The sequence below is a fragment of the Hemitrygon akajei genome, chromosome 29, assembly GCF_048418815.1.
Source record: "Hemitrygon akajei chromosome 29, sHemAka1.3, whole genome shotgun sequence".
NCBI classification, from domain to species: Eukaryota; Metazoa; Chordata; class Chondrichthyes; order Myliobatiformes; family Dasyatidae; genus Hemitrygon; species Hemitrygon akajei.
The window spans coordinates 50,213,721-50,239,213 of NC_133152.1; the positions used below are offsets into that span (position 1 = coordinate 50,213,721).

The window sequence follows — 25,493 nt, forward strand, 5'->3', positions numbered from 1 at the left end:
ACTCACAGGGAGAGGAAGGATCTTCACCTAGCAGACTTATCCTTCGGTTAACATAGAACATAGAATAGTACAGCACATTACAGGCCCTTCAACCCACAATGTTGTGCCAACCCTCAAACCCTGCCTCCCATATAACCCCCCACCTTAAATTCCTCCATATACCTGTCTAGTAGTCTCCTAAACTTCACTAGTGTATCTGCCTCCACCACTGACTCGGGCAGTGCATTCCACACACCAATCACTCTCGGAGTGAAAGACCTTCCTCTAATATCTCCCTTGAACTTCCTTCCCCTTACCTTAAAGCCATGTCCTCTTGTACTGAGCAGTGGTGCCCTGGGGAAGAGGTGCTGGCTGTCCACTCTGTCTATTCCTCTTAATATCTTGTACACCTCTATCATGTCTCCTCTCATCCTCCTTCTCTCCAAAGAGTAAAGCCCTAGCTCCCTTAATCTCTGATCATACTCCATACTCTCTAAACCAGGCAGCATCCTGGTAAATCTCCTCTGTACCCTTTCCAATGCTTCCACATCCTTCCTATACTGAGGCGACCAGAACTGGACACAGTACTCCAAGTGTGGCCTAACTAGAGTTTTATAGAGTTGCATCATTGCATCACGTCTCTTAAACTCTATCCCTCGACTTATGAAAGCTAACACCCCATAAGCTTTCTTAACTACCCTATCTACCTGTGAGGCAACTTTCAGGGATTTGTGGACATGTACCCCCACATCCCTCTGCTCCTCCACACTACCAAGTATCCTGCCATTTACTTTGTACTCTGCCTTGGAGTTTGTCCTTCCAAAGTGTACCACCTCACACTTCTCCGGGTTGAACTCCATCTGCCACTTCTCAGCCCACTTCTGCATCCTATCAATGTCTCCCTGCAATCTTCGACAATCCCCTACAATATCTACAACACCACCAACCTTTGTGTCATCTGCAAACTTGCCAACCCACCCTTCTACCCCCACATCCAAGTCATTAATAAAAATCACAAAAAGTAGAGGTCCCAGAACAGATCCTTGTGGGACACCACTAGTCACAATCCTCCAATCTGAATGTACTCCATCCACCATGACCCTCTGCCTTCTGCAGGGCAAGCCAATTCTGAATCCACCTTGCCAAACTTCCCTGGATCCCATGCCTTCTGACTTTCTGAATAAGCCTACCATGTGTTACACATGGACTTGAAAGACTGGCCCAGAACAGAGGACTCTGGCAAGCTGCTGCCGGTAGCCTATGCCCCAATAGCAGTGAATGGACTTAAGAAGAAGACTACACAAGCACATCCAGTATCGATATCATTTTCTCAAGCTAGCTGTATTGCACCTAACCCAGGTGTTAGTCTGGCTAAATTAAACAGAATAACATACAAATTTAAGATGCTGGAATTTAAATGCCTGAAGACTGTATTGTATATTCTATCCAGGTCCAAATAATTGTTTCAGAGTAATAATTACTGTATTATCTGTAATTCTATCTGCAATAAAGAATTCTAAAATATTTGTGGGCAAGGAAGTTTAATTTTTCTGAGTTACAGAATGTGTTGACACGTACAAGCTGACAAATAAGTAAACAACTGGTGTTGGAGTTAGGGTTGGGGATCGTTTGTTACACCTCAAACTGGCCACTAGAGGGAGGCGGAGATGACAAGGCCAACCCATTCCTGCTCACCTGCCTATTACGCTAATTATTAGTTCATTGATATCACCTGTGCCTTGTTTGTAGGCCTATAGAAGTTCCTTGTCCCTTGTTTCTGTGCTCAGTCTTGGAATCTTTTTTTTAAGTGGAGCTTTGCTTTTGTTTCCAGGAATCCCTACTTTCTAGTTAATTATTTTTTGAATTTTGATTTTGCCTGTGTGTTTTTTTGTGATCATCTGACTCTACCTTGCCTACAAAGGAATACAGTAAAGCCTTGTTGGATTTTGTAGGTGTAGAAGTAGGCCCATCGAATCTACTCCGCCATTCAATCATGGCTGATCCAATTCTTCCAGTCATCTCAACTCCCCTGCCTTCTCCCCATACCTTCTGATGCCCTGGCTAATAAAGAACCTATCTATCTCTGTCTTAAATACACCCAATGACTTGGCCTCCACAGCTGCTCATGGCAACAAATTCCACAGATTAACCATCCTCTGACTAAAGTGATTTTAAAGGATAAAGTGAGAAAGGCCCTGCCCTGATGAAAGCTACAATTATTACTAAGCAATGCAGTGATTTAATTATTGGGTTTTGGGTTTTTGATCCTCCATGTGAACCAGGCACGGATGGAGAGCACACTTGGGAGTGAGTGGTCTGTCACTGGATCAAACTCGGGAACTTCTGGTCCCGAGCCTGGCACTGAAAAATATGTTCTAAGTGTTTTATATGCATAGAAAGGTAAAATATATACTAAGACAAACGTTTGACTAACTGATACTAAATAATACCAGATGTACCTCTTCTGACTTACTTAGTAAGAGAACTTCCGATTTTTTTTCAATCCTGATCCATGGTAACCTACGCACATCCTCACGTATACTTTAAATCATCTCTAAATTACTTATAATACCTAATACAATGTAAATGCTATGTAAAATAATTGTTATACTTCATTGTTTAGGGAATAATGACAAGAAAAAAAGTCTGTACATGCTTCAACAACAAGTGCTGGAACAGCACTTCTGGGTTTTCTCGATTCACGGTTGGTTGAATTCACGCATGCGGAGCTCGCGGATAAGAAGGGCCGACTGTGCATCCTTTCTAAAATAAGGAGCCCAAAACCGCACACAATACTCTGTGTGGTCTCCCGAAAGCCTTATAGAGCCTCAACATCACACCCCTGCTCTTATATTCTATACCTCTAGAAATGATTGCCAACATTGCATTTGCCTTCTTCTTCACCACCGACTCAACCTGGAAGTTAACCTTCAAGATATCCTGCACAAGGACCATGAAGTCCCTTTGCACCTCTGTGTTTTGAATTCTCTTTCCATCTAAATAATAGTCTGTCTGTTCATTTCTTCCACCAAAGTGCATGACCATATACTTTCCAACATTGTATTTCATTTGCTACTTCTTTGCCATTCCCCTAAACTATCTAAGTCTCTCTGCAGGCTCTCTGTTTCCTCAACACTACCCGCTCCTTCATCCATCTTTGTATTATCGGCAAATTTAGCCACAAATCCATTAATCCCATAGACCAAATCATTGACGTACATCGTAAAAAGCAACAGTCCCAACACTGACCCCTGTGGGACTCCACTGGTAACTGGCAGCCAACCAGAATAGGATCCCTTTATTCCCACGCTCTGCTTTCCGCTGATTAACTCATGCTAATAACTTCCCTGTAATTCCATGGTCTCTTATCTTTCTAAGCAGCCTCCCGTGTGGCACCTTGTCAAAACCTTCTGAAAATCCAAGTACACCACATCCACTGCATCTCCTTTGTCTACCCTGCTTGTAATTTCCACAAAAAAATTGCAGTAGGTTAGGCAAGCAGGATTTTCCTTTCAGGAAACCATGCTTGCTTTGGCCTTTCGTCATGTGCCTCTAGGTACTCCGTAATCTCATCCCTAACTATCAATTCCAACAACTTTCCAACCACTGATGTCAAGCTAACAGGTCTATAAAGTTTCCTTTCTGCCTCCCACCCTTCTTAAATAGCAGAGTAACATTTGCAATTTTCCAGTCATCCAGTACAACGCCAGAACTTATCGATTATTGAAAGATCATTGTCAATGCCTCCGCAATCTCTCTAGCTACCTTCAGAACCCAAGGGTGCATTCCATCCTGACCACGAGATTTATCCACCCTCAAGACTATTAAGCTTCCTCAGCACCTTCTCAGTCGTAATTTTCACTGCACATACTTCACTTCCTTGACACTCTTGAATGTCCGGTATTCAGCAGATGTCTTCCACTGTGAAGACTGATGGAAAATACGCATTCAGTTCCTCTGCCATCTCTGCATCTCACATTACAATATCTCCAGTGTCATTTTCTACTGGTCCTATATCTACCCTCAACTCTCTTTTACGCTTTATATACTTAAAAGAGCTTTTAGTATCTTCTTTGATATTAGTTGCCAGATTCCTTTCATAATCTATCTTTTCCTTCCTAATGACCTTCTTAGTTTCCTTTTGCAAGTTTTTAAAAGCTTCCCAATCCTCTATCTTGCCACTAGCTTTGGCTTCATTGTATGCCCTCTCCTTTGCTTTTACTTTGGCTCTGATTTGTCAACCATGGTAGTGTCCTTCTTCCATTCGAAAACTTCTTTATATTTGGAATACATCTGTTTTGCACTTCCCTCATTTTTCACAGAAACTCAAGCCATTTCTACTCTGCTGTCCTTCCTACTAGTGTCCCTTTCCAGTCAACCTTGGCCAGTTCCCCTCTCATGCCATTGTAATTTCCTTTACTCCACTGAAATACCGACATATTGGAATCTCATTTCTCCTTCTCAAATTTCAAAGTGAACTCGATTATACTGTGATCACTATTTCCTAACTATTTCTTAAGCTCTCTTACCACCTCTGGATCATTGCACAACATGCAATCCAGTTCAGCCAATCTCCTAGTGGGCTCAACAACAAGCTGTTCTAAAAAGCTATACATTAAACATTCTAGAAATTCTCTCTCTTGAGGTCCAGTACTGGCCTGGTTTTCTCAATCCACTTTCATATTAAAATTCCCAACAATTATCATGACATTGCCCTTCTGACACACCTTTTCTATCTCCTGCTATAATTTGAAATCCACATCCCAGCTGCTGTTTGGAGGCCTGTATACAACTGCCATTAGGGTCCTTTTACCCTTGCCATTTCTTATCTCAATCCATAGAGACTCTACACCTTCCAATCCTATGCCATCCTTTTCTAATGATTTAATATTATTTCTTATACACAGGGCTACACCACCCCCTCTGCTTAATACCCTATCTTTCTGATGCACCATATTTCCTTGGACGTTCAGCTCCCAATGGCAGCCATAATTTAGCCACAATGTCATACTTGCCAATGTGTAGCTGAATTTCAAGATCGTCCATTTTATTTCTTATGGTGCGTGCATTCAAATATAACACCTTCAGTCCACTATTTGTTGCTTTCTGTTTTAACTGCACCATGCCTCTATTGCCCTGTAACTCATCCCACTGGCTGTGATTATGCCTCAACACCTTCCTGTCCTTTCTCTATCATCTCTGTTGCACACTATCTTTGATTTATTTCTGTTTTCCCCTTCTTCAGCCCTACCACTCTGGTTCCCATCTCCCTGCCAAATTAGCTTAAACCCTCCCTAAACAGCTCTATTAAACCTGCCTGCTAGGATATTGGACCCCTTTGGGTTCAGGTGTAACCCGTCCTTTTTGTACAGGTCATACCTCCCCCAGAAGAGGCCCCAATGATCCAGGAACCCAAAGCCCTGCCCCCTACACTAGTCTCTCAGCCATGGATTAATAAGTCTAATCATGCTATTCTTCATGCTATAATTTTGTGTGACTTTTCTTTCCATTGGGTTCTCCACCATTTAGTGTGAGGTAAGTTAAAACTGAAGAAGCTACCTAGTGAGCTGTGAGCAGACTGAGCCATCATGATGGACGTAGCAGAAAAGTAACTGCTCTGTGCTACTGTTGCTAAGCAGGGAGCTTTGTTTGGAAAACATCAGAGGCAACTGCAGCAGTTGATGGATGCTATTAAGCAATTAGCTGAGTCTCTTTAGCTGTTACATGCATGCCTTCCCTAAGATCCTTGTTCTGGGGCAATGCCAATGCCTGCACCAGTTCTGCCTCCTGGGATAGTGCAACCTGAAAATGTGCCAGTTGAATCCAGGTAGCTGCAAAGATTTTCTGTCCCAGTGTGTCCTTGTGTTTGAGCTCCAGCCCTCAGTCTTCCAGTCTAACAAATCCAAGATTGCCTCATTATATCTCTGCAGTCAGATTACGCACTAACGTGGGCAACTGCTGTATAGTCCCAGCAATCTCCAATTTGTAGTGATTGAAAGGTGTACAAGGAACCCTTAAACATGTTTTTGACCACCCAGTGAGTGGCTGGGAGGCAGCTAGGTGGCTGCTAGATCTGTGCCAGGAGGCCTGATCTGTTGCAGATTTTGCAATAGAATTCTGGACTCTGGCAGCTGAAAGCAAATGGGATTTTGAAGCACACCTCACAACCTTTCACTGTGGCCTCTAAAGAAGTGAAAGATGAACTTGCTCATAACCATGTTTGAGATGAGAGAACACTGTACTTCTTGTGTCACTCCAAGACTGTTGTCACTGAGATCACCACCTCCTGAGCTTGCCCATTCTAGTCAACAGCTAAAAAATAAATTGATGCTGTTAGGATAAACTCCTTCGACATCTGAGGAGAAGCAGAGATGCATGAGAGAGGGGCATTGTCTTAACTCTAGAGCTACAGCCACCTGTGTGTCTCCTGCCCTACAAAAGCAGTAAAAGACAAAAGTTCACTAGAGTGGTGGGGGGTGGGGGGGGGTTGGAAGGACCTTAGCAAGTGGAATGACCCAACTCGAGACACCCCACTCTCATTTACTATCAGCCACCCTCACTTGGAACAACCCCAATGAGAAAACCATTGCACTTAGTGCATTTGTGGTCTCTGGTGCAGCTGATAACTTCCTTGACATCAAATTGGGACAAAAGATGTGTCTTCCCTCTGAGACCTGTCCCTTGCCTTGAAAAGCTGAAGCTATAGGTGGCAAGCCCATTGGCTCTGGAGTAACTCAAGTACAGAACAAAGCCTCTGTGTTTGACTATGAGGAAAACCCAACTTAAAACAATTTCTCTAAATCTCCTTGAGTTCTTCCAACATCCTCTGATTCTTGGCTATCCCTGGTGGTGGCTTCATGACCCACAGCTCTCCTAGGCCACTGGATCTAGGCCTGTGACTCTTGACTACTCAAAGTTCAAGGTAAAATTTATTATCAGTGTACATGCATGTCATCACACACAACCATGATATTCTTTTCCCTGCAGGCATACTATAGAACGGTAACCATAAACCAGATCAATAAACAACAAACTGTGCAAATGCATAAATAAATAATGAGAGCATGAAATAACAAGAGAGAGCCCTTAAAGTGAGACAATCGATTATGGGAACACCAGAAGTAGAATGAGTAGTTATCCCCTTTTGTTCAACAGCCTGATGGTTGAGGGGTAGTAACTATTCTTGAACCTGGTGGTTACAAGTCCTGAGGCTCTTGTATCTTCTACCTGACAGCAACAGTGAGAAAAGAGCACGGCCTGGATAGTGAGGATCTTTGATGGATGCTGCTTTTCTACTGCAACACTGGGAGTTTTACCCATGATGTACTGAGTTGAATCCACTACCTCTTATAGGATTTTCTGCTCAAAGGCATTGGTGTTCCTATACCAGGTTGTAATGCAGATACATTCCACCACACATTGGTAGAAGATTAACAAGGTTCTGATGACATGCTGAATCTCTGAAAACTCCCGTGGAAGTAGAAACACTATCCTGCTTTCTTTGCAATTATATTTATATGATGTGTCCAGGCCAGGTCTTCTAAGATGGTCCAGGAATTTAAAGTTACTGGCACTCTTCACCTCTGATCCACCAATGAGTACTGGTTCATGGACCTCTAGTTTCCCTCTTGAGGTCTTCAACCAGTTCCTTGGTCTTGTTGACATTCAATGAAAGGTTGTTATTACACCACTCAGCCAAATTTTCAATCTCCCTCCTGTATGCTGATTCATCACCACCCTTTGATACGGTTCACAACAGTAGTGCCATCAGCAAACTTGTATGTGGTGTTGGAGATGTACTTAGTCATAGTCATAGGTGTAAAGTGAGTAGAGCAGGGGGCTAAGCACGCATCCCTGTGCTGATGGAGATTGTGGAGGAGATGCCTTTGCCAATCCAAACTGACTGGGGTCTACAAGTGAGGAAATCCAGGATCCAATTGCACAAGGGGGTATTGAGGCCCAAGTCTTGGAGTTGACTGATTAGTCTTGAGGGGATGGATGACGACATTAAATGCTGAGCTGTAAATGATGGTATTAAACGTTGAGCTGTAATTGATAAAGAGCCATCTTAATGTATGCATCTTTGCTGTCCAGATGTTGGAGGGTTGTGTGAAGAGCCAATGAGATGGCATCTGCTGTAGACCTGTTGCTTCAGCAGGCAAATTGGAAAGGATACAAGTTGACACACAGACAGGAGCTAATATGTTTCAACTCCAGCCTCTCAAAATAATTCATCAATGTGGATGCGAGTGCCAATGGGGGATAGTCATTGAAGCAGGTTACCATGCTCTTCTTGGGCACCGATATGATTGAAGCCTGATTGAAGCAGGTGGGTGTCACACACTGCCAGAGCACGAGGTTAAGGATATCCATGAACACACAAGTCATCACAGGTCCATAAAACTATAAGATATAGGAGCAGAATTAGGCTATCTGGCCTATCAAGTCAGCTCTGCCATTTTATCATGGCTGATCTATTTTTCCTCTCAGCCCCAATCTCCTGCCTTCCCTTCCCCACCCCCCACATATCTTCAAGCCCTGACCAATCAACAATCTATCAACCTTTGCCTTAAATATACTTAAACTCATGGCCTCCACAGCTGTGGTAACGAATTCGCTCTCGCTACAGAAATTCCTCCTCATTTCCGTTCTAAAAGGAACCCATTCTGTATCCTCTGAACTTAGACTCTCTCAACACAAGAAATATCCACTCCACATCCACTTTCATCATTTGATAGGTTTCAATGTCACTCCCTCATTCTGCATTTCATTTAATACAGGCCCAGAGCCATTAAACACTCTTCATATCACAAGCCATTCAATCCTAGAATCATTTTTGTGTACCTCTTTTGAACTCTTTCCAGTTTCAGCACATTCTTTCTAAGATAAGGGGCCCAAAACTGCTTACAATGCTCCAAGTGAGGCCTCGCTAGTACTTTCTAAACTCTGAACATTACATCCTTGTTTTTATGTTCCAGTCCTCTTGAAATGAATGCTAACATTGCATTTGCCATTCTTATCACAAACTCAACCTGCAACTTAACCTCACAAACACAAGGAAATCTGCAGATGCTGGAAATTCAAGCAACACACACAAAATGCTGGTGGAACACAGCAGGCTAAGCAGCATCTATACGAAGAAGCACTGTCAACATTTCCGGATGAGACCCTTCATCAGGACTAACTGAAAGAAAAGATACAAGAGATTTGAAAGTAAGAGGGGGAGGGGGAATCTGAAATGATAGGAGAAGACCGGAGGGGGTGGAGTGAAGCTAAGAGCTGGAAAGGTGATTGGCAAAAGAGATACAGAGCTGGAGAAGGGAAAGGATCATGGGACTGGAGGCCTAGGGAGAAAGAAAGGGAGAGGGGAGCACCAGAGGGAGATGGAGAACAGGCAGAGTGATGAGCAGAGAGAAAAAAAAACAACTAAATATATCAGGGATGGGGTAAGAGGGGGAGGGGCATTAACGGAAGTTAGAGAAGTCAATGTTCATGCCATCAGGTTGGAGGCTACCCAGACGGTATATAAGGTGTTGTTCCTCCAACCTAAGTGTGGCTTCATCTTGACAGTAGAGGAGGCCATGGATAGACATATCAGAATGGGAATGGGACGTGGAATTAAAATTTGTGGCCACTGGGAGATCCTGCTTTCTCTGACAGACAGAGCGTAGGTTTTCAGCGAAACGGTCTCCCAGTCTGCGTTGGGCCTCACTAATATATGAAAGGTCGCACTGGGAACACCGGACGCAGTATACCACACCAGCCAACTCACAGGTGAAGTGCCGCCTCACCTGGAAGGACTGTCTGGGACCCTGAATGGTGATGAGGAAGTGTAAGGGCAGGTGTACCTCTCCCATTTCCTGTACACCTGCCCTCACTCCATCCGCCCGCCACCCCACTTGGGATAGGGTTCCACTTGTCCTCACCTACCACCCCACCAGCCTCCAGGTCCAATGTATAATTCTCCGTAACTTCCACCACCTCCAATGGGATCCCACTACCAAGCACATCTTTCCCTCCCACCGTCTTTCTGCTTTCCACAGGGATCACTCCCTACGCGACTCCCTTGTCCATTTGTCCCCCCCATCCCTTCCCACCGATCTCCCTCCTGGCACCTATCCTTGTAAGCAGAACAAGTGCTACACCTGCCCTTACACTTCCTCCCTCACCACCATTCAGGGCCCCAGACAGTCCTTCCAGGTGAGGCCACACTTCACCTGTGAGTCGGCTGGTGTGGTATACTGCGTCCGGTGCTCCTGGTGTGGCCTTTTATATATCGGTGAGACCCGACACAGACTGGGAGACCATTTCACTGAATGCTCTGTCTGCCAGAGAAAGCAGGATCTCCGAGTGGCCACATATTTTAATTCCATGTCCATTCCCATTCTGATATGTCTATCCATGGCCTCCTCTACTGTCAAGATGAAGCCACACTCAGGTTGGAGGAACAACACCTTATATACCGTCTGGGTAGCCTCCAACCTGAAGGCATGAACATTGGCTTCTCTAACTTCCGTTAATGCCCCTCTTCCCTTTCTTACCCCATCCCTGATTTATTTATTTCACCCCTCTCTTATTTTTCTCTCTGCCCATCACTCTTTGCCTGTTCTCCATCTCCCTCTGGTGCTCCCCTCCCCCTTTCTTTCTCCTGTTCCATGATCCTTTCCCTTCTCCAGCTTTGTATCTCTTTTGCCAATCACCTTTCCAGCTCTTAGCTTCACCCCACCCCCTCCGGTCTTCTCCTATCATTTTGCATTTCCCCCTCCCCCTCCTACTTTCAAATCTCTTACTATCTTTTCTTTCAGTTAATCTTGACAAAGGGTCTCGGCCCGAAACGACGACAGTGCTTCTTTGTATAGATGCTGCCTGGCCTGCTGTGTTCCACCAGCACTTTGTGTGTGTTGCTGCAAATTAACCTTTAGGGAATCCTGCACAAGCTCTCAAGTCCTTTTGTGCTTCAGTTTTTTTGTATTTTCTCTCCAGAAAATAGTCAACCCTTTCATTTCTTCTACCAAAGTGCATGACCATATACCTCCTGACACTGTATTCCATCTGCCTATTGTTTGCCCATTCTCCTAATCTGTGTAAGACTTTCTGTAACCTCTCTACTTCCTCCAAACTACTTCTCCCTCCACCTATCTTCATATCATCTGCAAACTTTGCAACAAAACCATCAATTCCATCATCAAAATCATTGACACGTAATGTAAAAAGAATTGGTCCCAACACAGAACCTTGTGGAACACCACTAGTCACCAGCAGCCAAGCAGAAAATGCTCACTTTATTCCCAGATTTTGCCTCCTGTCAATCGGCCACTGCCTTATCCATGCTAGAATCTTTCCTGTAATACCATGAGCTCATAGCTTGTTAAGCAGCTTCATGTGTGGCACTTTGTCAAAGGCCTTCTGAAAATCCAAGTACATAACATCAACCAATTCTCCTTTGTCTATCCTGCTTGTTATTTCTTCAAAGAATTCTAACAGATTTGTCAGGCAAGATCTTCCCTTGAGGAAACCATGATGACTACAGCCTACTTCATCATATGCCTCCAAGTACCCAAAAACTACATCCTTAACAACTGAATCCAACATCTTCCCAACCACTGAGGTCAGACTAACTAACCCATAATTTCCTTTCTTCTGTCTCTCTCCCTTCTTGAAGAGTGCAGTGACATTTGCAATTTTACATTCTTCCAGAACCATTTCAGAAACTAGTGATTCTTTAAAGATCATTACTAATGCCTCCACAATCTCTTCAGCCACCTCTTTCAGAACTCTGGGGGTGTACACCATCTGGACCAGGTGACTTGTCTACCTTCAGACCTTTGTTTCCCAAGAACATTCTCCCTAGTAATGGTAACTTCACATACTTTATGACCCCGACACCTGCTACTTCCACTACACTGCTAATGTCTTTCAGTGAAGACGGATACAAAATACTTATTCAGTGTTTCTGTCATTTCCTTGTCCCCATTACTATTTTTCTAACATCATTTACCAGCAGTCCATTATTCACTCTCACCTCACTTTTACACCTTATGTATCTGAAGAAACTTTTGGCATCCTCTTAAATACTGGCAAGCTTACTTTCGTGTTCCATTTTTACCTTAATTGTTCTTTTAGTTGCCTTCAGTTGGTATTAATAAACTTCCCAATCTTCTAATTTCCCACTAACTTGTGCTCTATTATATGCCCTCACATTGGCTTTTATGATGGCTTTGACTTCTCGTTAGCCATGGTTGTGTCATCTTGCCTTTAGAATACTTCTTCCTCTTTGGGGTGTATATATCCTGTGCCTTCTGAATTGCTCCCAGAAATTATAAACCTTGCTGCTCTGCCATCATCCCTGCCAGTGTTCTTTTCTTATCAGTGCTGGCCAACTCTTCTATCATGCCTCTGTAATTCCCTTTACTCCACTGTAATACTGATACATCTGACTTTAGTTTCTCCTTCACAAATTTCAGGTTGAATTAGATCATATTATGATATCTTCCCTTAAGGGTTCTTTTACCTTAAGCTCTCTAATCAATTCTGGTTCATTGCACAACACACAATCCAGAATAGCTGATCCCCTAGTGGGCTCAACCATGAGCTGCATTTAAAACATCATCTTGCAGGCATTCTAGAAATTCCCCCTCCTGTAATCCAGCACCAACCTGATATTTCCAATCTACCTACATATTGAAATCCCCCATGAGCATTGTAATAATACCCTTTTGGCATGCATTTTCTATCTCCCATTGCAATGTTGACCACATCCTCACTACAGTTTGGGGTTCAGTAATATAGCTCCCATTTGTTTTTTTATACCCTTGCAATTCCTTAGTTCTATCCACAATAATTCAACACCTTCTGACCCAATGTCACCTCTTTCTATGATGTTGGTAACTGAGAACTCCTAGCAGTCAAACTAGCATTAGAAGAGTGCCGCCATTGGTTGGAAGGTGCCAAGCACCCTTCTGTATGGACAGATCACAAAAATCATGCGTATATCCAGGAGACTAAATGCCTGAATCCCCGACAAGCTAGGTGGGCACTTTTTTTTTTGCATTCTTTGACTTTACTATCTCTTAAAGACAAGGCTCAAAGAATGGTACATGGATGAGAGGTGTATGGAGGGATATGGTCCAGGTGCACGTCAGAGAGGACTAGGCAGAAAAATGGTTCGGCACAGCCAAGAAAGACCAAAAGGCCTGTTTCTGTGCTGTAATGTGCTACGGTTCTATGGTTCTAACGTGAAAGCTGATGCTCTTTCCCAGCAGTATAACTGCTCAGAGAAGAACCGCTCTCCAGAGCTCATCATATCCAGAGACAGCATTCTGGCTCCTGTTTGCTATTTCATTGAAGACACTGTACTGAGGCACACCCATCCCCAATGGGGTTTCAGCAGCATGTTCTGTTTGTTCCCCAGGCATTAAGATCTGAAGTTCTCCACTGGGGTCATGCTTCCCATATTTCTGACCATCCTGGGCTGGGGAGGACTTGAGTTTACTGGAAGACACCTTTAGTGGCCAGAAATGATGAGTGATTATCTAATTAGTGCACACCTTTTCTGTCTGTGCTCAACACAGATCTTCTAATCAGCACCCTGCTGGATTTCTGCATCCTCTACCCATCCCACATTGCCCCTGTTCCCACATCTCTATGGATTTCATTACTGGCCTACCATCATCACACTGTTATTCTAGTGGTGGTAGACCATTTTTCTAAAGCTGCTCACTTCATTTACCTTGCCTTAACTTCCCTCCTCCAAAGAATCTCTTGATACTTTGTTAAAGAGTGTTGCCAGGATTCATGGCATTCCATTTGAAATTGTGTTTGATCATGGTCCCCGATTCATGTCCTGTTACTGCAAGGCTTTTTGGTCTCTGTTTGGCTCTTCTATTAGCCTCTTTTCAGGTTTCCACCTCCAGTCCAATGGTTAGATGGAATGGGTTAAGACCATAAGACCATGATTGGAGCAGTAGTAGGCCATTCAGCCCATCAAGTCTGCTCCAACATTCAGTCATGGGCTGATCCAATTCTTTCAGTCATCCCCACTTCCCTGCCTTCTCCCCATACCCTTTGATACCCTGGCTAATGAAGAACCTATCTATCTCTGCCTTAAATGCATCCAATGACTTGGCCTCCACAGCCACTTGTGGCAACAAACTGCATGGATTTACCACCCTCTGACTAAAGTAATTCCTCCGCATCTCTGTTCTAAATGGATGTCCTTCCATCCTGATGTCATGCCCTCTTGTCCTAGACTCCCCTACCATGGGAAATAACTCAGGTCCTCATGGAATATCTCCACTACTTTGCGTCCTCCCAACAATACTCCTACAGCCAGTTCTTGATCTGGGCAGAACTGGCACCTAACACCCTGAAGGGCTCCTCCATTAGCTTATCCCCATTTGAATGTCATTTTGGGTTTCAGCTGCCACTTTTCTCTCGTTAGGAAGAGGAAGTTATGGTTCCAGCTGCAGAGAAGTTTATTGGTTGATGCAGGATCCCCTGGAGAAGGGCTCAGGCAGCCCTGAAGTACACTTCAATCTGTCACCAGAAGCAAGCCAACAGGAGGAAGAGATTTATTTATCCCTTCATTTGGCTCTCAGCTAAGGACTTACCTTTGAGAGTCAAGTCCAGAAAGTTGACTGAGATTTGTTGAGCCAATTAAGTTCATCAGATGGGTAAACCCTGTCACGTACCAGTTGGCTCTGCCTAGGTTTATGAGAGTAAGTCCTACTTTTCACATCTCCCAGTTGACACCAGTAATCCCTCCTCTTCTCCTCCATTGTAGGTGGTGAGAAGACCATAGAACCATAGAATATTACAGCACAGAAACAGGTCCTTTAGCTCTTCTTGGCTGTGCCAAACCATTTTTCTGCCTAGTCCCAATGAACTGCACCTAGACCATATCCCTCCATACCCCCTCATCCATGTACCTGTCCAAGTTTTTCTTAAATGTTAAAAGAGAAACCCGCATTTACTACTTCATCTGGCAGCTCATTCCACTCTCCCACCACTCTCTGTGTGAAGAAGCCCCCCCCCCCCCAATGTTCCCTTTAAACCTTTCCCCCTTCATCCTTAACTCATGTCTTCTGGTTTTTTCCTCCCCTAGCCTCAGTGGAAAAAGCCTGCTTGTATTCACTCTATCTATACCCATCATAATTTTATATACCTCTATCAAATCTCCCCTCATTCTTCTACACTCCAGGAAATAAAGTCCAATATACTCCTGACGTTATGATCACAGCCTCTGCTATCTGGTCAACAGGGATGGATACAGTCCAGTGGAGCGTACCTGGGTGCCAGCATGATATATCTTAGACCCAGATCTGATCCAGGCTTTTCACCGCCACCATCCTGATTGTCCTGGGCTGTCTAGAGTGGGGTGCAGTGTCACACCTCGAACTAGCCACCAGAGAGAGGCAGAGAATGCAAGGCCAATCCCTTCCTGCTCATCTAGCTATTAGGCTAATTATTAATTCATTATTATCACCTGTGCCTGGTTAGTGGCCCTACAGAAGTTCTTTGTTCCTTTGCTCAGTCTTGGAATTATCTTTTGTAAGTGAAGCCTTGCCTACATTTGTAGGAATCACTAGTTTCTGAAACTAGTTAATGTTTATTGGATTTTGACTTTGCCTGTGAGTTTTTTGTATGCTCTAACTGTACCTCGCCTGCTACAGTATCCATTGAAGCCTTATTGGACTTTTTTCCCCTCTAATTCTGCATGACTTTTCTATGCAATTGGGTTCACTGCCATTCAGTGTGAGCGAAGTTAAAACTGAAGAAATTACCTGGCTGACTGTGACATCATCTTCACAATTAATACCTTGAAATAATTTTTAGATGGGGTACTAGAGTTGAGGACCACTAGTCCATGGGCATGAATTTGATGCCACCATGGCTGCTGTAAGAACTTGTACCACGGTGGCACAATGTAGCGGTTAGCGCATTATTTTATAACACCAGAAGTTTAAAGGGGATCTGAGTGGTAGGTTTTTCCACGCTTAGGATAGTGAATATATGGAATGAGATGCTAGAGACTGATATAATGTTGAAAATATGCTTTTGGATGGATACTTGGAGAGGAAAGGCAAAAATTGATATGGCCCTAATGCAGCCAAATGGGATTTATGGATGATGGATGAGATGGGCTAAGGGCTTGTTGGATGACGGATGAGGTGGGCTAAGGGTCTGTTTCTGGAATGTGACTCTAAGAGATCATGGCTCAGGTGCAGATGAATTCCATGTAATTTCCTATGTTTATATTTGACACCTTGGTTCTGTAAATTAATCAACTAAATAGCGTAGCAGTTAGTTCAATGCTATTACAGCTCAGAGCATTGGAGTTCAATACCGACATCCTTTGTAAGGAGTTTGTATGTCTTCCCCGTGAAATGTGTAGATTTTCCCCAGTGCTCTGGTTTCCTCCTACATTCCAAAAATGTAATGTGTAGAGTCATAGAAAAGCACAGAAACAGACCCTTCATCCCATCTAGTCTGTGCTGAGCCATTTAAACTGCCTACTCCCACAGACCTGTACCGGGCCCATAGCCCTCCACACCTCTACCATCCATGTACGAATACAAACTTCTCTTAAGCGTTGAAATCGAGCTTGCATGCATCACTTGTGCTGGCACTCATTCCACACTCTCACCCCGCCCCCCTTTGTGAAATTTCACTATGTTCCCCTTAAACTTTTCACCCTTAACCCATGACCTCTAGTTGTAGTCCCACCAAACCTCAGTGGAAAAAGCCTGCTTGCATTTACCCTATCTATGCCCCTCATAATTTTGTATACCTCTATCAAATCTCTTCTCAATCTTCTTCATTTCAAGGAATAAAGTCTTAACCTGTAATCTTACAACATTATTTACATCTTTCCTGTAGGTAGGTGACCAAAACAAAACAAAATACTCCAAATTAGGCCTCGCTGATGTGTTGTACAACTTCCAACATAACATCCCACCTCATGTACTCAATACTTTGATTTATGAAGGCCAAAGGCAGGTTAAATGGCCATTGTAAAATTGTCCCATAATTAAGCTAGGATTAAATCAGCATTGTGGGATTTGCTGGGGTGGTGTGGTTCGAAGGGCCGGAGGCTATATCTCTAAAAATAATTTTTAAAATAAACTCACCATGTAATTTCAGAGTCATCTTCACCTAAAATCTCATTGTCACTTCCCATTGCTTCTTCATTGTGTTCACAAAGCTGCTCTTCCATCCCTTCCACAAAGCAGAAACAGAACAAACAATGTACTGGTTAACACAGCAACTTCCCAGAAAGTTCACTAGTACTCCACAGCAATTCATTGACTGCTATATTACCTAAGTATTCACACATATTGAATTTTCCATGTTTGCCCCATGTGAGAGTCTGACTCAATAGGACAGACCAAGACAGTTCTTAAAGTTGTTTGCACTATAAAATCAATTATATGAACATATTCCTGAAGCTATTCCTTTGTACAATCCTGAATCCACCCACCCCCATCAGACAATAGATACAAAAGCCTGAAAGAAAACAAACTTAGACCATGAACCATAAGTCATAGGAGCAGAATCAGGCCATTCAGCTCATCAAGTCTGTTCCACCATTCTGTAATAGCTAATTTATTATCCCTCTCAACCCCATTCTCTTGCCTTCTCCCCATAACCTTTGATGCCATGATTAATCAAGAACCTATCAATATCCACTTTAAATATATTGAATGAATTAGCCTCTACAGCCATCTGGTAATGAATTCCACAGATTCACCACCCCCTGGCTAAAAAAATTCCTCTTCATTTCTGTTCCCTAGGCATATCCTTCTGTTTGGAGGCTCAAGGACAGCTTCTACCTACTTGACTATTAATCAGTTCCCAGTACAATAAAATGGACTCTTGACCTCACAATCTACCTTGTTCTGATCTTGTACCTTATTGTATGCCGACACTGCATTTTCTCTGTAACTAATACTTCATGTAGCACTCTGTTATTGTTTTCCCTTGTACTACCCCAATAAACTGTGTAATGAATTGACTTGTATGAAGAGTAGGCAAGATAATTTTTTTCTCTGTACCTTAGTACATTTGGCAATAAAACAACTATTTACAATGACAACTCAATATTAATACCATTTTCTAAACTATATATTTTGTGTCAGTGAAGTATTCAATTGTATCATCCTACTGAAGAAATGTTTTTTTTTTGTTTTTTTTAAATTTTTTTATTAGTTTTTCAAAACATTTTACAAAATTAAAAACCCCAAATCCCATTGGGGAGCATTAATACAGTGCAAGATTAAGCATACAATAACAATATGCTACAAAGGAAGAGAATTTAACAAAAAAGCACCTAAATTAAAGACAAGTGAGCTTAGTGTCCTCCCCAAGCCCCACAACACAAAAAAAAAAACAACAACTCCAGACCAACCACCACACAGTATAAAGAGTATAAGTCCGGACAGTCAAACTCCCAGACTGTGAATACACTTAGTAACAGAGGGTAATAATGCCTACTACCAGAAAAAAAAAAGGGAGCTGAAAGCAAGGGACCGAAAAGAAGAAAAAAAAAGAAAAAAAAACCCTAGTCAAGAGGAAGGTTATGAAAGTACTCGATAAAAGGTCCCCAGACCTTATGGAACTTTAGATCCGAATTAAGAACTGAATAATGAATTTTTTCGAGGTCCAAGCAGGCCATAATGTCGTTAAGCCATTGCGCATGAGTGGGCGGGGCAACATCTCTCCATCTAAGGAGGATCAAGCGTCTCGCCAGGAGAGAGGCAAAGGATAGTATTCGGCATTTGGTTGGACCCAGACATAAATCTGTCTCACCCCAAAAACCGAACAAAGCAATTAAGGGGTTAGGTTCTAGGTGCTGATTCAGAATACCCGATAATGTAGTGAAGACATCTTTCCAGAATTTCTCCAAACTAGGACAGAACCAGTACATGTGGATGAGAGAGGCCACGCCCCTCTTGCATTTATCACAGAGCGGACTAATGCCAGGGTAGAATCGAGATAGTTTAGATTTAGACATATGGGCTCTATGAACAATCTTAAACTGTAAGAGGCAATGGCGAGCACAAAGGGAGGTTGAGTTAACTGATTTGAGAACTGAGTCCCAGCTCTCCTCGGATAAGGAGATATTTAAATCCTGCTCCCAGGCCATTTTAATTTTATCCACAGGGGCCCGTCGTAAGGCTGCTAGTTTATCTCGGATAATTGAAATTAAACCTTTACCTAGTAGATTAATGGAAAGAAATAGGTCCATAGCATTTTTCGCAGGCATTTCAGGAAAGTTAGGAATTAAAGGAGCAGTAAAGTGTCGGATTTGGAGATATCTGAAAAAGTGAGCGTTAGACAGGTTGAACTTTATCAATGAAGAGATCTTCAAAATGTCTAATGCCCTTCCTGTACCAAACACGGAATGCTGAATCGTACGTAGTAGGTAAAAAAAGGTGATTATGTGCGACAGGGCTAGAAATGGAAAACCCCTGGAAACCATAGCATTTCCTGAACTGAGCCCATATACGCAAAGTGTGTCTAACCAGAGGATTAGCTATTGATCTGGGCAGACTGCTAGGGAGTGCAGAGCCAAGAAGTGCAGATATAGATAATTCTTTAGTGAAGCTCAACTCCATTGCCACCCAGTTAGGGCACTCGGGTTGACCGTGGAAGAAAGACCAGAAGGCAGCACAACATATATTAGCTGCCCAGTAATATAAGCGAAGGTTAGGTAAAGCCATGCCACCCTCTTTTTTAGATTTTTGGAGGTGGATTTTATTAATTCTAGAGCGCTTATTCTGCAACAGATATAACAAAATAATAGAGTCTAAGGAATCAAAAAAAGATTTAGGAATAAAAATTGGGATAGATTGAAATAAGTATAAAAATTTGGGGAGAACATACATTTTAACAACATTAATACGACCTACCAAGGACATAGATAGAGGTGACCATTGTACCAGACTCTGTTTTATAGCATATGAAAGATTGACAAAGTTTTCACGAAAGAGATCTTTAAACTTCCTTGTGACTGTAATTCCAAGATAAGTAAATTGATTATGGACTAGTTTAAAAGGGAGATCACGGAATATTAGTTCTTGTGCTTCTTTATTAATTGGGAAAAGTTCACTCTTATGTAAGTTGAGTTTATAGCCAGAGATCTGGCTAAACTGGTCAAGAAGTGAAAACATTAGAGGTAAGGATGTAGACGGATTTGAGAGAAAGAGTAATAAGTCATCAGCATAGAGAGAAACTTTATGCTCAACACCCCCTCTCCAAATCCCGGTCAATTCAGGACAATTTCGAAATGCTATCGCCAGAGGTTCTGAAGAAATGTTTTATACAAATACCTGTTCATTATTAAAACATCCTGAAAAGATGGAATAGCATGTTTAATTAATATACACCAAATGTCTGTATACTTATGAAAGATTTTATAAAATGTCCAAATGAAAAATAAGTATAACAACAAAGCAGTTTGAAATTATAGATAGACTCTCAGAAGATGAAATTAAGGTTTTCAAATTAAGTTGACAGTATTATATTTTCATAGTTTTTGTTTTCTGTAAACATGTCTTTTATGACTATGGTTCCTTGATAACAACAAAAAAAATCAATTATAAAAATACTTATGCAGTGATTAGCTGATGATAGTTATGTTATAAAATGGTATTTGGTAACAAAGTAGACAAAATCATGAAGAAATCAGGTCATACTGATTGCAAAAATGGTAACCGCAGTGAAATATCTATGGTAATAGATCAAGGCTGCATACTGTTGTCAGTTATGATTACTGTATTTAGCACCAGCTAAGAGTGGGTCTACATTCTTTCAAAACCAATTCTGTCACATAACTCAGAGAGGGCATGGGTTAGAAATGAAGGCGAGATGGAGGACAGAAGTAATAACTTCAGAAGGAATGGCAAAGGAAAGCAGCAGGGAAACAAACCAACTTGTACAAAAACCTGGGCATGTGGATGATCACTTTGCAAAAACCATCTTTATTCTTGTTAATGTCTTAGCAAACTGTAACTCAATAAACTTTTGCCACCCTCCTCTAAAGGCTCCCCTCTACTGGACAATCCATTGGGACTATGGTTTACCACTGAGCCTTTAGAAGGCATTTGTAAGACTGTACTTGTATGATTGCGAGAAGTTTTTAGCCCCTTGTCTTAAAGGTATACAAGCATTGGAGAGCATCCAGAGGAGGTTCATGAGAATGATTCTGGAAATGAAAGGGTTAACATTTTGTGCAGTGTTTGATGTCTCTGGGCTTGTACACACTGGGATTTAGAAGAATGAGGGACTTCCATTTAGAACAGAGAGGAGGAGGAATTTATTTACTGATTGAGATATAATGTGGAATCGGCCCTTCGAGCCATGCCACCAGCAATCCCCCCCCCCTGATTTAAACCTACTCTAATCACAGGACAATTTACAATGACCAGTTAACCTACCAACCGGTATGTCTTTGGATTATGGGAGGAAACTGGAGCTCCCGGAGGAAATCCACAGGGTCACGGGGAGAATGTAAAAACTCCTTACAGGCAGCAGTGAGAATTGAAACCAGGTCAGCTGTGCTGTAAAGCATTGTGCTAACCACTGTGCTACTGTGCCATCTTTAACTAGAGGATGGTGAATCTTTGGTATTCATTGCCACAGATGGCTCCGGAGGCCAAGTCATTGGGTATATTTAAAGCAGAAGTTGATATTTTCTTGATTAGTATGGGCATCAAAGGTTATGGAGAGAAGGCATGAGAATATGATGTTGTAGCTATTAGTGAAACATGGTTGCAGGAGGGGTGTGATTGGCAACTAAATATTCCTGGATTTCATTACTTCAGGTATGATAGAATCGGAGGGGCAACAGGGGGAGGTGTTGCATTGCTTGTCAGAGAAAATATTACAGCTGTGCTTTGGCAGGATAGATTAGAGGGCTTGTATAGGGAGACTATTTGGGTGGAATTGAGGAATGGGAAAGGTGTAGTAACCTTATAGTGGTGTATTATAGACCACCTAATGGGGAGCGAGAACTGGAGGAGCAAATTTGTAGGGAGATAGCAGATATTTGTAGTAAGCACAAGGTTGTGATTGTGGAAGATTTTAATTTTCCACACATAGACTGGGAAGCCCATTCTGTAAAAGGGCTGGATGGTTTGGAGTTTGTAAAATGTGTGCAGGATAGTTTTTTTTGCAGCAATACATAGAGGTACCAACTAGAGAAGGGGCAGCTTTGGATCTCCTGTTAGGGAATGAAATAGGTCAGGTGACGGAGGTTTGTGTTGGGGAGCACTTAGGGTCCAGTGATCACAATGCCATTAGTTTCAATATAATTATGAAGGATAGGACTGGACCCAGGGTTGAGATTTTTGACTGGAGAAAGGCTAATTTTGAGGAGATGCGAAAGGACTTAAAAGGAGTGGATTGGGACAATTTGTTTTATGGGAAGGATGTAATAGAGAAATGGCAGTCATTTAAAGGTGAAATTTTGAGGGTATAGAATCTTTATGTTCCTGTTAGGTTGAAAGGAAAGGTTAAAAGTTTGAGAGAGCCACGGTTTTCAAGGGATATTGGAAACTTGGTTAGGAAAAAGAGATCTACAATAAATATAGGCAGCATGGAGTAAATGAAGTGCTTGAGGAATATAAAGAATGTAAAAAGAATCTTAAGAAAGAAATTAGAAAAGCTAAAAGAAGATATGAGGTTGCTTTGGCAAGTAAGGTGAAAATAAATCCAAAGGGTTTATACAGTTATATTAATAGCAAAAGGATAGTGAGGGATTAAATTGGTCCCTTAGAGAATCAGAGTGGACAGCTATGTGCGGAGCCAAAAGAGATGGGGGAGATTTTGAACAATTTCTTTTCTTCGGTATTCACTAAGGAGAAGGATATTGAATTGTGTAAGGTAAGGGAAACAAGTAGGGTAGTTATGGAAACTATGATGATTAAAGAGGAGGAAGTACTGGTGCTTTTAAAGAATATAAAAGTGGATAAATCTCCAGATCCTGACAGGATGTTCCCTAGGACCTTGAGGGAAGTTAGTGTAGAAATAGCAGGGGCTCAAATGTCATTACAGACGGGGATGGTGCCAGAGGATTGGTGTATTGCTCATATGGTTCCATTGTTTAAAAAAAGGGTTCTAAGAGTAAACCTAGCAATTATATGCCTGTAAGTTTGACGTCAGTGGTGGGTAAGTTAATGGAAAGTATTCTTAGAGATGGTATATATAATTATCTGGATAGACAGGGTCTGATTAGGAACAGTCAACGTGGATTTGTGCGTGGAAGGTCATGTTTGACAAATCTTATTGATTTTTTTGAAGAGGTTACTAGGAAAGTTGACGAGGGTAAAGCAGTGGATGTTGTCTATATTGACTTCAGTAAGGCCTTTGACAAGGTTCCACATGGAAGGTTCAATCATTAGGTATTAATAATGAAGTAGTAAAATGGATTCAACAGTGGCTGGATGGGAGATGCCAGAGAGTAGTGGTGGATAACTGTTTGTCAGGTTGGAGACCGGTGACTAGTGGTGTACCTCAGGGATCTTGTACTGGGTCCAATGTTGTTTGTCATATACATTAATGATCTGGATGATGGGGTGGTAAATTGGATTAGTAAGTGTGCAGATGATACTAAGATAGGTGGTGTTGTGGATAATGAAGTAGGTTTTCAAAGCTTGCAGAGAGATTTAGGCCAGTTAGAAGAGTGGGCTGAAAGATGGCAGATGGAGTTTAATGCTGATAAGTGTGAGGTGCTACATTTTGGTAGGACTAATCAAAATAGGACATACATGGTAAATGGTAGGGCATTGAGGAACGCAGTAGAACAGAGTGATCTAGGAATAATGGTGCATAGTTCCCTGAAGGCGGAATCTCATGCAGATAGGGTGGTGAAGAAAGCTTTTGGTATGCTGGCCTTTATAAATCAGAGCATTGAGTATAGGAGTTGGAATGTAATGTTCAAATTGTACAAGGCATTGGTGAGGCCAAATTTGGAGTATTGTGTACAGTTCTGGTCACCGAATTATAGGAAAGATGTCAACAAAATGGAGAGAGTACAGAGGAGATTTACTAGAATGTTACCTGGGTTTCAGCACCTAAGTTACAGAGAAAGGTTGAACAAGTTAGGTCTTTATTCTTTGGAGTGTAGAAGGTTGAGGGGGGACTTGATTTAGGTATTTAAAATTATGATGGGGATAGATAGGGTTGACATGGATAGACTTTTTCCATTGAGAGTAGGGGAGATTCAAACAAGAGGACATGAATTGAGAGTTAGGGGTTAAAAGTTTAAGGGTAACACAAAGGGGAACTTCTTTACTCAGAGAGTGGTAGCTGTGTGGAACGAGCTTCCAGTAGAAGTGGTAGAGGCAGGTTCGATTTTGTTATTTAAAAGAAAATTGTATAGGTATATGGACAGGAAAGGAATGGAGGATTATGGGCTGAGTGCGGGTCAGTGGGACTAGGTGAGAGTAAGCGTTTGGCACAGACTAGAAGGGCCGAGATGGCCTGTTTCCGTGCTGTAATTGTTATATGGTTATAATAATAAATTCTGCCACGATGGAATAGCAGAGCAGACTTAATGGTCTGAATGGCCTATTTCTGCTCCTACACTTATGTCTTATGGTCCTAGTCTTACGGATTACCTGCACATGGCTCCCTCCATCCCAATCCAATTATTAGGAACAGTACCACAATGGCCTCTGTTAGTTTGTTATCAAACTATCAGGAAGCCAAGATTTGAGTTAGGGTTAATATTTAGGATTTAGCAAGGGTTTTAAGGAATGGAAGAAGATCCTTATAAGATACCTGAACAGAGCATGGATAGGCAACAGAGAGGAACAAAGAGAAACAATGTTGTAGTCCCTATCCAGACAGCTTGAGAGATTTAAAAAAGGAAGGAAGAAGGAATAAGGAACTACAGTTATTCCTTTTATCATTATAGTTAGAGTAGAGATGATGAGGAATGTCATTAGCCAGAGAGTGGTGTATCTGTGGAATTCATTGTCACAGACAGTATGGAGGCCTAGTCATTCAGTATATTTAAAGCGGAAGTTGATAGTGTTATGTTTTATAAACTCCAAACATAAATCCAATCTCAAGAAAAAGACAGAGCTGGGAATGCGAGTCAAACTTTGTGGTTTACTTTAAGCAAGGTGCACACATATCACATGGTAGCATCATGATGTATACAATTCACTTATTTTTACATATAACCCATAATGAATTATTTAAACACACAAGAATGCAGAATCAAACTAAATGTTTACATTACCCAAAAACACTACTTAAATATTAAATACACAACACTTTTCCCTGCATAGCTATAAAAACTCCAACTCAATATAGAATGCATCTCAACTATACTACATATTACAAGTACTATACAGGCACCCACAGTATAGTAAATTTTATATTGCCCCAGTCAGGCCTAAATATATAATCGTTGTGGAGGACCTCTTACTCTTGAGGGCTTGAGAAGCAGTTTCAGCGACAGGTTACTATCGATGCAATGCTCCTCAGACAGGATGAAGAGGTCA

General features: G+C 42.0%; 1 protein-coding gene across 7 annotated transcripts in view; it reads right to left on the reverse strand.

Moving 5' to 3' along the window:
• cfap74 (cilia and flagella associated protein 74) overlaps positions 1 to 25,493 on the reverse strand; it is a 461,786-nt gene that overhangs the window by 397,023 nt on the left and 39,270 nt on the right. For all 7 annotated transcript variants that reach the window (XR_012096720.1, XR_012096719.1, XM_073032445.1 and 4 more), the window contains exon 3: positions 17,109 to 17,196. Coding sequence is in view for 5 of the 7 variants with exons in the window: in XM_073032445.1 (XP_072888546.1) it covers positions 17,109 to 17,196 (88 nt within the window). In the remaining 2 variants the exon portion in view is untranslated. The remainder of the gene's footprint in view (positions 1 to 17,108; positions 17,197 to 25,493) is intronic.